The sequence below is a fragment of the Excalfactoria chinensis genome, unplaced genomic scaffold (genome assembly GCF_039878825.1).
Source record: "Excalfactoria chinensis isolate bCotChi1 unplaced genomic scaffold, bCotChi1.hap2 Scaffold_339, whole genome shotgun sequence".
NCBI classification, from domain to species: domain Eukaryota; kingdom Metazoa; phylum Chordata; class Aves; order Galliformes; family Phasianidae; genus Excalfactoria; species Excalfactoria chinensis.
The window spans coordinates 22,305-36,922 of NW_027315627.1; the positions used below are offsets into that span (position 1 = coordinate 22,305).

Here is a 14,618-nt window from a genome sequence, read left to right on the forward strand (position 1 = left end):
TGATAGAAGGGGTGGGGAATCACGTGAGAAGTGATAGCCAATCAGAGAGCGAGGAGGGAAACCACGCCCCCTGGCCGCGTTGTCATGGAGACGGGGGGCGGAAATGGGGCTAGAGCCAACCAATGAGAGCGGGAGGCTGGACCACGTGAGCACCGAGAGCCAACGGAGAGGGAGGGGGGGTTGCGTCACGTGAGGGGCTGCGTCACGTGGTGCGGAGGGAGCCAATCAGGAGCGAGGCGGCGGCCATGGCGGACGGGGAGCGCTCCCCGCTGCTGGCGGCTGAGGGAACCCCGGAGGGGCGGGGCCTAAAGGTAGGGGGCGGGGCTTAAAGGGGCGGGGCTTTAAAGGGGGCGGGAGCCAATAGGAGTGAGGGAAGGGAAAGGGGGGTGGGAGGGGGAATGGGGAGGGGGCGGGGCTTGACTGAGGGGAGGGGGAAGGGGCGTGGCTTGAAGGGGGCGGGGCTTAAAGAGGGCGGGGTTTAAAGGGGGAGTAGCCAATAGGATTAAAGGACGTAAATGGTGGGGGGGGGAAGGGTGAGGGGGCGGGGCTTGTGGGTGGGAGGGGCTTAAAGGGGCGGAGCTTAAAGAGGGCGGGGCTTTAAAGGGGCGGGGCTTAAAGGTGGGAGGGGCTTAAAGGGGGCGTGGCTTAAGGGGGCGGGGCTTAAATGGGCGGGCTTAAAGGGGACGGGAGCCAATAGGAGTGAGGGAAGGGAAAGGGGGGTGGGGGTGGGAATGGGGAGGGGGCGGGGCTTGAAGGTGGGAGGAGCTTGAAGGGGGGAGTGGCTTAAAGGGGGCGGGGCTTAAAGTGGAGTAGCCAATAGGATTAAGGGACTGTAAATGGTGGGGGGGGAAGGGTGAAGGGGCGGGGCTTGTGGGTGGAGGGGCTTAATGGGGGGCGGGGCTTAAAAGGGGAGGGGTTTAAAGGGGGCGGGACTTAATGGGGCAGGAGCCAATAGGAGTGAGGGAAGAGAAAGGGGTTAAGGAGTGGGGAAGGGAGAGGGGGCGGGCTTAAGAAGGGGCGGGGCTTAAAGGGGGCGGGGCTTGAATGGGGCCGGGCTTAAAGGGGCGGGGCTTAATGGGGGCGGGAGCCAATAGGAGAGAGGAAGGGAAAGGGGGGTGGGAGGGGATGTGGAGGGGGCGGGGCTTAAAGGGGGGCGGGGCTTAAAGGGGGGCGGGGTTTAAAGGGGGCGGGGTTTAAAGGGGCGGGGCTTAAAGTGGGAGTAGCCAATAGGATTAAGGGACGGTAAATGGTGGGGGGGGGAAGGGTGAGGGGGCGGGCTTGTGGCTGGCAGGGCTTAAAGGGGGCGGGGCTTAAAGAGGGCGGGGCTTAAAAGGGGAGGGGCTTGAAGGGGGCGGGGCTTAAAGGGGGCAGGAGCCAATAGGAGTGAGGGAAGGGAAAGGGGTTAAGGGAGTGGGGAAGGGACAGGGGGCGGGGCTTAAGAAGGGGCGGGGCTTAAGGGGCGTGGCTTGAATGAGGCGGGGTTTAAAGGGGGCGGGGCTTAATGGGGGCAGGAGCCAATAGAAGTGAAGGAAGGGAAATGGGGGTGGGAGGGGGAATGTGGAGGGGCGGGGCTTGAAGGTGGGAGGGGCTTGAAGGGGGCGGGGTTTAAAGGGGGCGGGGCTTAAAGGGGCGGGGCTTAAAGGGGGAGTAGCCAATAGGAGAGAGGGACGGTAAATGGTGGGGGGGGAAAAGTGAGGGGGCGGGGCTTAAGAAGGGGCGGGGCTTAAAGGGGGCGGGGCTTAAAGGGGCGGGGCTTAAAGGGGGCAGGAGCCAATAGGAGAGAGGGAAGGGAAAGGGGTTAAGGGAGTGGGGAAGGGACAGGGGGCGGGGCTTAAGAAGGGGCGGGGCTTAAAGGGGGCGGGGCTTAAGGGCGGGGCTTAAAGGGGGCAGGAGCCAATAGGAGAGAGGGAAGGGAAAGGGGTTAAGGGAGTGGGGAAGGGACAGGGGGCGGGGCTTAAGAAGGGGCGGGGCTTAAAGGGGCGGGCTTGAATGGGGCGAGGCTTAAAGGGGGCGGGGCTTAATGGGGAGGAGCCAATAGGAGAGAGGGAAGGGAAAGAGGGGTGGGGGGGGAATGGGGAGGGGGCGGGGCTTGAAGGTGGGAGGGGCTTGAAGGGGGCGGGGTTTAAAGGGGGCGGGGTTTAAAGTGGGAGTAGCCAATAGGATTAAGGGACGGTAAATGGTGGGGGGGGAAGGGTGAGGGGGCGGGGCTTGTGGATGGGAGGGGCTTAAAGGGGCGGGGCTTAAAGGGGAGGGGCTTAATGGGGGCAGGAGCCAATAGGAGAGAGGGAAGGGAAAGGGGTTAAGGGAGTGGGGAAGGGACAGGGGGCGTGGCTTAAGAAGGGGCGGGGCTTAAAGGGGGCGGGGCTTGAATGGGCGGGGTTTAAAGGGGGCGGGGCTTAAAGGGGGCAGGAGCCAATAGGAGTGAGGGAAGGGAAAGGGGGGTGGGAGGGGGAATGGGGAGGGGGCGGGGCTTGAAGGTGGGAGGGGCTTGAAGGGGGCGTGGCTTAAAGGGGGCGGGGCTTAAAGTGGGAGTAGCCAATAGGATTAAGGACTGTAAATGGTGGGGGGGGAAGGGTGAGGGGGCGGGGCTTGTGGCTGGGAGGGGCTTAAAGGGGCGGGCTTAAAGGGGGCGGGGCTTAAAGGGGGCAGGAGCCAATAGGAGTGAGGGAAGGGAAAGGGGTTAAGGGAGTGGGGAAGGGACAGGGGGCGGGGCTTAAGAAGAGGCGGGGCTTAAAGGGGCGGGCTTGTGGATGGGAGGGGCTTAAAGGGGGCGGGGCTTTAAAGGGGCGGGCTTAAAGGGGGCGGGGCTTACAGGGGGCAGGAGCCAATAGGAGTGAGGGAAGGGAAAGGGGTTAAGGGAGTGGGGAGGGGACAGGGGGCGGGGCTTAAGAAGAGGCGGGGCTTAAAGGGGCGGGGCTTGAAGGGGGCGGGGCTTAAAGGGGGCGGGGCCAATAGGAGAGAGGGAAGGGAAAGGGGGGTGGGGGTGGAATGGGGAGGGGGCGGGGCTTGAAGGTGGGAGGGGCTTGAAGGGGGCGGGGCTTAAAGAGGGCGGGGTTTAAAGGGGGAGGGGCTTGAAGGAGGAGGGGCTTAAAGGGGGCGGGGCTTAATGGGGTCGGGAGCCAATAGGAGTGAAGGAAGGGAAAGGGGTTAAGGGAGTGGGGAAGGGACAGGGGGCGGGGCTTAAGAAGGGCGGGGCTTAAAGGGGGCGGGGCTTGAATGGGGCGGGGCTTAATGGGGGCGGGGCTTAATGGGGGCAGGAGCCAATAGGAGAGAGGGAAGGGAAATGGGGGTGGGAGGGGGAATGGGGAGGGGGCGGGGCTTGAAGGTGGGAGGGGCTTGAAGGGGGTGGGGTTTAAAGGGGGCGGGGTTTAAAGGGGGAGTAGCCAATAGGATTAAGGGAGGGTAAATGGTGGGGGGGGAAGGGTGAGGGGGCGGGGCTTGTGGGTGGGAGGGGCTTGAAGGGGCGGGGCTTAAAGGGGGCGGGGCTAACGGGGGCAGGAGCCAATAGGAGAGAGGGAAGGGAAAGGGGTTAAGGGAGTGGGGAAGGGACAGGGGGCGGGGCTTAAGAAGAGGCGGGGCTTAAAGGGGGCGGGGCTTGAATGGGGCGGGGCTTAAAGGGGCGGGGCTTAAAGGGAGGAGCCAATAGGAGAGAGGGAAGGGAAAGGGGGTGGGAGGGGGAATGGAAAGGGGGCGGGGCTTGAAGGTGGGAGGGGCTTGAAGGGGGCGTGGCTTGAAGAGGGCGGGGTTTAAAGGGGGCGGGGCCAATAGTGGGAGTAGCCAATAGGATTAAGGGAGGGTAAATGGTGGGGGGGGAAGGGTGAGGGGGCGGGGCTTGGGGCTGGGAGGGGCTTAAAGGGGGCGGGGCTTAAAAGGGGAGGGGTATAAAGGGGGCGGGGCTTAATGGGCAGGAGCCAATAGGAGTGAGGGAAGGGAAGGGTTAAGGGAGTGGGGAAGGGAAAGGGGCGGGGCTTAAGAAGAGGCGGGGCTTGAAGGGTGCGGGGCTTGAATGGGGCGGGGCTTAAAGGGGGCGGGGCTTAATGGGGGCAGGAGCCAATAGGAGTGATGGAAGGGAAAGGAGGGGGGGGGTTGAAGGCAAGGGGCGGGGCTTGAAGGGGGCGTGGCTTAATGGGGGCGGGGCTTGACGGGTCAGGAGCCAATAGGAGTGAGGGAAGGGTGATGGGGGTGGGGGCGGGGGCGTGGCTTGAAGGGGATGGGGGGGTGAAAGGGATGGTGGGCTCTATGGGGCGCTATGGGGCTCTATGGGGTCTGTATGGGGCAATGTGGGGCTCTTTGGGGCTCTATGGGGTCTTTATGGGGCTCTATGGGGTCTCTATGGGGCTCTATGGGTCTCTATGGAGTCTTTATGAGTCTGTGGGGCGCTATGGGGGCTCTATGGGTCTCTATGGGGTCTTTATGAGTCTATAGGGCGCTATGGGGTCTCTATGGGGCTCTATGGGGCTCTATGGGGTCTTTATGAGTTTATAGGGCGCTATGGGGTCTCTATGGGGCTCTATGGGTCTTTATGAGTCTATAGGGCGCTATGGGGTCTCTATGGGGCTCTATGGGGCTCTATGGGGTCTTTATGTGTCTATGGGGCTCTATGGGTTCTCTATAGAGCTCTATGGGGTCTTTATGAGTTTATAGGGCGCTATGGGGTCTCTATGGGCTCTGTGGGGTGTTTATGAGTCTATGGGGTGCTATGGGGCTCTACGAGACTCCATGGGATCTTTATGAATCTAAGGGACGCTATGGGGTCTCTATAGGGCTTTATGAGGTTCCTATGGGTCTCTATGAGGCTCTATGAGATTCCTATGTGGCTCTATGGGGCTCTGTGGGTCACTATGGGGTCTCTGTGGGTCTCTATAGGGTGCTATGAGGTTTCTATGGGGCTCTATGGGACTCTAAGTGGTGTCTATGATATCTGTGGGTCTCTATGGGGTCTCTATAGGGCTCTATGGGGCTCTATTGGGTGTCTATGGGGCTCGAGGAGGTTCTGTGGGGCTCTATGGGGTTCTATGGTGTTCTATGAGTCTATGGGGCGCTATGGGGCTCTGGCGCTCTATGGGGTCCTTATGAGTCTATGGGGTGCTATGGGGTCTCAGTGGGGCACTTTGGGGTCTCTGGGGCACTATGGGGTCTCTATGGGGCTCTATGGGTCTTTATGAGTCTCTGGGGGCACTATGGGCTCTCTATGGGGCACTATGGGTCTCTATGGGGCTCCATGGGGTTTCTATGGGGCTCTATGGGTCACTATGGGGATCGATGGGGTCACTATGGGGTCTCTATGGGTTTCTAGGTTCTCCATGGGGCACTATGAGGTTTCTGTGGGGCTCTATGGGACTCTATGGGGTCTTTATGGGGATCTATGGGTCTCTATGGGGTTCTATGGGGTCTTTATGTGTCTATGGGCTCTATTGGGTTTATATGGGGCTCTGTGGGGCTCTATGGAGTCTCTATGGGATCTCTATGGGGCGCTATGGGGATCTATGGGTCTCTCTGGGGCTCTGTGTGGCTCTATGGGGTGCTATGGGGTCTTTATGGTTTATCTATGGGCTTTCTGGGGCTCTCTGGGGTCTCTATGGGGCACTGTGGGTCTCTATAGACCTCTGTGGGGGCTCTGTGTGTCAATATGGGTCTCTATGGGTCTCTATGGGTCCCTATGGGTCTCTATGGGTCTCTATGGGTCTCTATGGGGTCTCTATGGGTCCCTATGGGTCCCTATGTGTCTCTATGGGTCCCTATGGGTCTCTATGGGTCTCTATGGGTCTCTATGGGTCCCTATGGGGTCTCTATGGGTCTCTATAGGTCTCTATGGGTCCCTATGGGTCCCTATGGGTCTCTATGGGTCCCTATGGGTCTCTATGGGACTCTATGGGGATCTATGGGGCTCTGTGTGTCTCTATGGGTCGCTATGGGTCTCTATGTGTCTCTATGGGGTCTCTATGGGTCCCTATGGGTCTCTATGTGTCTCTATGGGGTCTCTATGGGTCCCTATGGGTCTCTATGGGACCTTATGGGGTCTCTATGTGTCTCTATGGGTCCCTATGGGTCTCTATGGGTCCCTATGGGTCTCTATGGGGTCTCTATGTGTCTCTATGGGGTCTCTATGGGTCTCTATGGGTCTCTATGGGTTTCTATGGGGTCTCTATGGGACTCTATGGGGATCTATGGGGCTCTGTGTGTCTCTATGGGTCGCTTTGGGTCTCTATAGGTCTCTATGGGGTCTCTATTGGGTCCCTATGGGTCCCTATGTGTCTCTATGGGTCTCTATGGGGCTCTATGGGGCTCTATGGGGTGTCTATGGGTGTCTATGGGTCTCTATGTGCCTCTATGGGTCCCTATGGGTCCCTATGGGGTCCCTATGGGTCTCTATGGGTCTCTATGGGGATCTATGGGGCTCTGTGTGTCTCTATGGGTTCCTATGGGGTCTCTATGGGTCTCTATGTGTCTCTATGTGTCTCTATGTGTCTCTATGGGTCTCTATGTGTCTCTATGGGCTCAGACCGAGTGGGCGTGGCCATGCTTTAACCCCGCCCCCTTTTCTTTCCTCCCTTTAGGTCCATCATCCCCCGAAGCCCCGCCCCCTTACTCCCCATTGGTCAGCCCGGAAGGAGGGGCGGGGCCAGCGGCGGTCACGTGTCGTGTGTGCGGCGCCGCCATTGGTGTGGAGGGGAAAGGGGCGCAGCACGTGGTGCGCTGCGGAGCCTGCGGGGAGGCCACGGTGGGCGGAAGGGGCGGGGCTTCCGGCGGAAGTGGGTTGGGGAGGGGGGGCGGGGTTAAGGGCGGAAGTGGGGATGGAGGGCAAAGGGCGGGACTTCCGGCGGATGTGGGTAGGAGGGGGCGGGACTTGCCGCGTGTGGGCCAATGGGGTGCGGTCTTTTGGGTCCTATGGGGCCCTATGGGGTCATAAGGGGCCCTATGGGGTCCTATGGGGTCGTATAGGGTCTTAAGGGGTCTTAAGGGGCCCTATGGGGTCATATAGGGTCTTAAGGGGTCCTATAGGGTTCTATGGGGTCCTATGTGGTCCTATAGGTTCCTATGGGGCCCTATAGGGTTCTATGGGGTCATATGGGGTCCTATGGGGTCCTATGGGGTTCTATGGGGTCCTATGGGTCTCTATGGGGTCCTATGGGATCCTATGGGGTCCTATGGGGTCCTATGGGATCCTATGGGGTCCTATGGGGCCCTATAGGGTTCTATGGGGTCCTATGGGTCCTATGGGGTCCTATGGGGTTCTATGGGGTCCTATGGGTCTCTATGGGGTCCTATGGGATCCTATGGGGTCCTATGGGGTCCTATGGGGTCCTATAGGGTTCTATGGGGCCCTATGGGGTTTAATGGGGTCCTATGGGGGTCATATAGGGTTCTATGGGGTCATATAGGGTCATAAGGGGTCATGTGGGGTCTTATGGGGTCCTATGGGGTCATATAGGGTCTTAAGGGGTCCTATGGGATCCTATGGGTTTTATGGGGTTCTGTGGGGTCCAATAGGGTCCTATGGGGTCCTATGGGGTCATATGGGGTCATATAGGGTCTTAAGGGGACATATGGGGTCCTATGGGGTCCTATGGGGTTCTATGGGGTCCTATGGGGTCCTATGGGGTCATATGGGGTCTTAAGGGGTCCTATGGGGTCCTATGGGGTCATATGGGGTCCTATGGGGTCTTAAGGGGTCCTATGGGGTCCTGTGGGGTCATATAGGGTCGTAAGGGGTCTTATGGGGTCCTATGGGGTCCTATGGGGTTCTATGGGGTCATATAGGGTCTTAAGGGGTCCTATGGGGTCCTATGGGGTCCTGTGGGGTCATATAGGGTCGTAAGGGGTCATATGGGGTCCTATGGGTTTCTATGGAGTCCTATGGGTCCTATGGGATCCTATGGGGTCCTATGGTGCCCTATGGGGTCCTATGGGGTCCTATGGGATCCTATGGGGTCCTATGGGGTTCTATGGGGTCCTATGGGATTCTATGGGGTCCTATAGGGTCCTATGGGATCCTATGGGGTCTTATGGGTTTCTATGGGGCCCTATGGGTCATATTGGGTCCTATGGGGTCCTATGGGATCCTATGGGGTTCTATGGGGTTCTATGGGTTTCTATGGGTTCCTATGGGGTCCTATGGGGTTCTATAGGGTCCTATGGGGTCCTATGGGGTCTTATGGGTTCTATGGGGTCCTATGGGGTTCTTATGGGGTCCTATGGGGTTCTATGGGGTCCTATGGGGTCCTATGGGTCCTATGAGGTCCTATGGGGCCCTATGGGGTCATATTGGATCCTATAGGGTCCTATGGGTTCCTATGGGATCCTATGGGATCTTATGGGGTCCTATAGGGTCCTATGGGTCATATTGGGTCTTATGGGTTCTATGGGGTCCTATGGGGTCCTATAGGGTCCTATGGGATCCTATGGGGTCTTATGGGTTCCTATAGGGTCCTATAGGGTCCTATGGGATCCTATGGGGTCTTATGGGTTTCTATGGGGCCCTATGGGTCATATTGGGTCCTATGGGATCTTATGGGGCCCTATGGGGCCCTATGGGGTCATATAGGGTCTTAAGGGGCCCTATGGGATCTTATGGGGTCCTATGGGGTCCTATGGGGTCCTATAGGGTCCTATGGGGTCCTATGGGATCCTATGGTGCCCTATGGGGTCCTATGGGGTCCTATGGGATCCTATGGGGTTCTATGGGGTCCTATGGTGCCCTATGGGGTTCTATGGGGTCCTATGGGGTTCTATGGGGTCCTATGGGATCCTATGGTGCCCTATGGGGTTCTATGGGGTCTTATGGGATTCTATGGGGTCCTATGGGGTTCTATGGGGTCCTATGGTGCCATATGGGATTCTATGGGGTCCTATGGGATCCTATGGGGTCCTATGGTGCCCTATGGGGTTCTATGGGGTCCTATGGGATTCTATGGGGTCCTATGGTGCCCTATGGGGTCCTATGGGATCCTATGGGGTCCTATGGGGTTCTATGGGGCCCTATGGGGTTCTATGGGGCCCTATGGGATCCTATGGGGTCCTATTGGGTCCTATGGGATCCTATGGGGTTCTATGGGGTCCTATGGGGTCCTATGGGGTCCTATGGGGTTCTATGGGATCCTATGGGGTCCTATAGTGCCCTATGGGGTCCTATGGGGTTCTAGGGGGTCCTATGGGATCCTATGGGTTCCTATGGTGCCCTATGGGTTTCTATGGGTTCCTATGGGGTCCTATAGGGTCATATTGGATCCTATGGGGCCCTATGGGGTCCTATGGGGCCCTATGGGTCATATTGGGTTCTATGGGGTCCTATGGGATCCTATGGGATCATATGGGGTCCTTTGGGGTCCTATGGGGTCCTATAGGGTCCTATGGGGTCTTATGGGTTCTATGGGGTTCTATGTGGTCATATTGGGTCCTATGGGTTTCTATGGGGTCATATTAGTTTCTATGGGGTTCTATGGGTCCTATAGGATCCTATGGGGTCCTATGGTGCCCTATGGGGTCCTATGGGGTCCTATGGGATCCTATGGGGTCCTATGGGGTTCTATGGGGTCCTATGGGATTCTATGGGGTCCTATAGGGTCCTATGGGATCCTATGGGGTCTTATGGGTTTCTATGGGGCCCTATGGGTCATATTGGGTCCTATAGGGTCCTATGGGGTCTTATGGGGTTTTATGGGGTCTTATGGGTTCTATGGGGTCTTATGGGGTCATACTGGGTTCTATGGGGTCCTATGGGTTCCTATGGGATCCTATGGGGTCCTATGGGGTTCTATGGGGTCCTATGGGATCCTATGGGGTCCTATGGGGTCTTATGGGGTCCTATGGGGTCTTATGGGGTCCTATGGGTCCCTATGGGGTTCTATGGGGTCTTATGGGGTCCTATGGGGCCCTATGGGATCCTATGGGGTCCTATAGGGTCCTATGGGGTCCTATGGGGTCTATGGGGTCCTATGGGGTCATACTGGGTTCTATGGGTTCCTATGGGGTCTTATGGGGTCCTATGGGTCCCCATGGGGTCCTATGGGGTCCTATGGGGTCTTATGGGGTCCTATAGGTCTCTATGGGGTCCTATGGGTCTCTATGGGGTCCTATGGGGTACTATGGTGCCCTATGGGGTTCTATGGGGTCCTATGGGGCCCTATGGGATCCTATGGGGTTCTATGGGTTCCTATGGGATCCTATGGGGTCTTATGGGTTCCTATGGGGTCCTATAGGGTCTTATGGGGTCCTATGGGGTCCTATGGGTCCTATAGGGTCCTATGGGTTTCTATGAGGTCCTATAGGCTCATATGGGGCCCTATGGTGCCCTATGGAGTCCAATGGGATCCTATAGGTTCTTATGGGGTCCTATGGGTCCTATAGGGTCCTATGGGTTCCTATGGGATCCTATAGGTTCTTATGGGGTCTTATGGGGTCCTATGGGATCTTATTGGGTTCTATGGGGTCTTATGGGATCCTATAGGTTCTTATGGGGTCTTATGGGGTCTTATGGGGTCTTATGGGATCCTATAGGTTCTTATAGGGTCCTATAGGTTCTTATGGGGTCTTATGGGGTCTCTTGTTGCAGCCCATCCGCCCCGCCCCCGCCGGCAAGCAGTACGTGCGCTGCCCCTGTAACTGCCTGCTGGTCTGCCGCAGCTCCGCACGGAGGGTGGCCTGTCCCAGGCCTTACTGGTTTGTACTGGGATGGACTGGGAGGGAACGGGAGGGAATGGGAGGGGGGTATGGGGCACTGGGAGGGACTGGGAGGGAACTGGGAGGGACTGGGATGGGACTGGGATGGGAATGAGGTTATACTGGGATATATTGGGAGGGACTGGGGTTATACTGGGATAGACTGGGAGGGACTGGGATGGGACTGGGAGGGAGTGGGGTTATACTGGGATATACTGGGAGGGACTGGGAGGGAATGGGAGGGGGATATGGGGCACTGGGAGGGACTGGGAGGGAACTGGGAGGAACTGGTAGGGAGATATGAGGCACTGGGAGGGATCTATGGGGTATTGGGTGGGAACTGGGAGGGACTGGGATCATACTGGGATATACTGGGAGGGACTGGGATGGGATTGGGAGGGACTGGGATGGAGATATGGGGGACTGGGAGGGACTGGGATGGGACTGGGATATACTGGGAGGGACTGGGAGGGGGTTACGGGGCACTGGGATGGGACTGGGATGGGACTGGGAGGGATCTATGGGGTATTGGGTGGGAACTGGGAGGGACTGGGATCATACTGGGATATACTGGGAGGGACTGGGATGGGATTGGGAGGGACTGGGATGGAGATATGGGGGACTGGGAGGGACTGGGAGGGACTGGGATATACTGGGAGGGACTGGGATGGAATGGGAGGGATCTATGGGGCACTGGGAGGGAACTGGGATCATACTGGGATATACTGGGAGGGACTGGGATGGGACTGGGAGGGAATGGGAGGGGGATATGGGGCACTGGGAGGGACTGGGATGGGACTGGGATGGGAATGGGATGGGAATGGGGTTATACTGGGATATACTGGGATTGACTGGGATATACTGGGAGGGACTGGGGTCATACTGGGATATACTGGGAGGGACTGGGATGGGATATGGGGTACTGGGAGGGACTGGGATGGGACTGGGATGGGACTGGGAGGGAATGGGAGGGGGATATGGGGTACTGGGAGGGACTGGGATCATACTGGGATATACTGGGAGGGACTGGGATGGGACTGGGAGGGAGATATGGGGCACTGGGAGGGACTGGGATGGACTGGGATGGACTGGGATGGGAATGGGAGGGAGATATGGGGTACTGGGAGGGACTGGGATCATACTGGGATATACTGGGAGGGACTGGGAGGGAATGGGAGGGAATGGGAGGGGGATATGGGGTACTGGGAGGGACTGGGATGGGACTGGGAGGGAATGGGAGGGAATGGGAGGGGGGTATGGGGTACAGGGAGGGACTGGGATAGACTGGGGCTATACTGGGAGGGACTGGGGTCATACTGGGATATACTGGGAGGGACTGGGATGGGATATGGGGCACTGGGAGGGACTGGGATGGACTGGGATGGAATGGGATGGGAATGGGAGGGAGATATGGGGTACTGGGAGGGACTGGGATCATACTGGGATATACTGGGAGGGACTGGAATGGGACTGGGAGGGACTGGGATCATACTGGGATCATAGTGGGATATACTGGGAGGGACCGGGAGGGGCTGGGAGGGAATGGGAGGGGGGGTATGGGGCAATGGGAGAGACTGGGATCATACTGGGATGTACTGGGAGGGACTGGGAGGGATCTATGGGGTACTGGGAGGGAACTGGGATGGGACTGGGGTGGGACTGGGAGGGAATGGGATGGGAATGGAATATACTGGGATATACTGGGAGGGACTGGGAGGGATCTATGGGGCACTGGGATGGACTGGGATCATACTGGGAGGGACTGGGGTTATACTGGGATAGACTGGGAAGGACTGGGAGGGGGATATGGAGTACTGGGAGGGACTGGGATCATACTGGGATATACTGGGAGGGACTGGGAGGGATCTGTGGGGCACTGGGAGGGACTGGGATCATACTGGGATATACTGGGAGGGACTGGGAGGGGGTTACGGGGCACTGGGATGGGACTGGGATGGGAATGGGAGGGATCTATGGGGTATTGGGTGGGAACTGGGAGGGACTGGGATCATACTGGGATATACTGGGAGGGACTGGGATGGGACTGGGAGGGATCTATGGGGCACTGGGAGGGACTGGGATCATACTGGGATGGGAATGGGATGGGAATGGGATATACTGGGAGGGACTGGGATGGGATATGGGGCACTGGGAGGGACTGGGAGGGAACTGGGATGGACTGGGATGGACTGGGATGGGAATGGGAGGGAGATATGGGGTACTGGGAGGGACTGGGATCATACTGGGATATACTGGGAGGGACAGGGATGGACTGGGATGGGATATGGGGTACTGGGAGGGAACTGGGATATACTGGGAGGGAATGGGAGGAACTGGGAGGGTGTTATGGGGCACTGGGAGGGACTGGGATGGGACTGGGGTTATACTGGGATATACTGGGAGGGAATGGGAGGGGGTTATGGGGCACTGGGAGGGACTGGGAGGGAGATATGGGGTATTGGGTGGGAACTGGGATGGGACTGGGATCATACTGGGATATACTGGGAGGGACTGGGAGGGGGTTATGGGACACTGGGAGGGACTGGGATGGGACTGGGATGGGAATGAGGTTATACTGGGATATACTGGGAGGGACTGGGATGGGACTGGGAGGGGGTTATGGGGTACTGGGAGGAACTGGGAGGGAACTGGGATGGACTGGGATATACTGGGAGGGACTGGGAGGGAGATATGGGGTATTGGGTTGGAACTGGGCGGGACTGGGATCATACTGGGATATACTGGGAGGGACTGGGATGGGACTGGGATGGGACTGGGAGGGATCTATGGGGCACTGGGAGGGACTGGGATCATACTGGGATGGGATTGGGATGGACTGGGATGTACTGGGATATACTGGGGGGGACGGGGAGGGATCTATGGGGCACTGGGAGGGACTGGGAGGGACTGGGATGGGACTGAGGTTCTACTGGGATATACTGGGAGGGACTGGGATGGGACTGGGAGGGACTGGGGTTATACTGGGATATACTGGGAGGGACTGGGAGGGAACTGGGAGGGTGTTATGGGGCACTGGGATGGGACTGGGATGGGACTGGGATGGGACTGGGAGGGGACTGGGGTTATACTGGGATATACTGGGATGGGAATGGGATGGGACTGGGGTTATACTGGGATATACTGGGATGGGAATGGGATGGGACTGGGGTTATACTGGGATATACTGGGAGGGACTGGGATGGGATATGGGGCACTGGGAGGGACTGGGATGGACTGGGATGGGAATGGGAGGGAGATATGGGGTACTGGGAGGGACTGGGATCATACTGGGATATACTGGGAGGGACTGGGATGGGACTGGGACGGGGATATGGGGCACTGGGAGGTACTGGGATGGGACTGGGGTTATACTGGGATATACTGGGAGGGACTGGGATGGGACTGGGAGGGTTTTATGGGGTACTGGGAGGGACTGGGAGGGAACTGGGATATACTGGGAGGGAATGGGAGGGGGTTACGGGGCACTGGGAGGGACTGGGAGGGAACTGGGATGGGACTGGGAGGGGGGTATGGGGCACTGGGAGGGACTGGGATGGGACTGGGATGGGACTGGGGTTATACTGGGATATACTGGGAGGGACTGGGAGGGATCTATGGGGTACTTGGAGGGACTGGGATCATACTGGGATCATACTGGGATGGACTGGGAGGGACTGGGAGGGAGATATGGGGCACTGGGAGGGATCTGTGGGGCACTGGGAGGGACTGGGATCATACTGGGATGGGATTGGGATGGACTGGGATGTACTGGGATATACTGGGGGGGACGGGGAGGGAACTGGGAGGGTGTTATGGGGCACTGGGATGGGACTGGGATGGGTCTGGGATGGGAATGGGATGGGACTGGGGTTATACTGGGATATACTGGGAGGGACTGGGATGGGACTGGGAGGGACTGGGGGTATACTGGGATATACTGGGAGGGACTGGGATGGGAC

The 14,618-nt window shown here is 58.3% G+C and overlaps 1 protein-coding gene across 1 annotated transcript in view; it reads left to right on the top strand.

Moving 5' to 3' along the window:
• The first annotated feature begins 245 nt into the window (after positions 1-245).
• LOC140264900 (type 1 phosphatidylinositol 4,5-bisphosphate 4-phosphatase-like) overlaps positions 246-14,618 on the top strand; it is a 44,772-nt gene continuing 30,399 nt past the window's right edge. Inside the window, 4 exon segments of the mRNA XM_072360797.1 lie at positions 246-285; positions 288-311; positions 6,558-6,721; positions 10,553-10,659. Of these exon segments, the coding sequence (XP_072216898.1) occupies positions 246-285; positions 288-311; positions 6,558-6,721; positions 10,553-10,659 (335 nt within the window).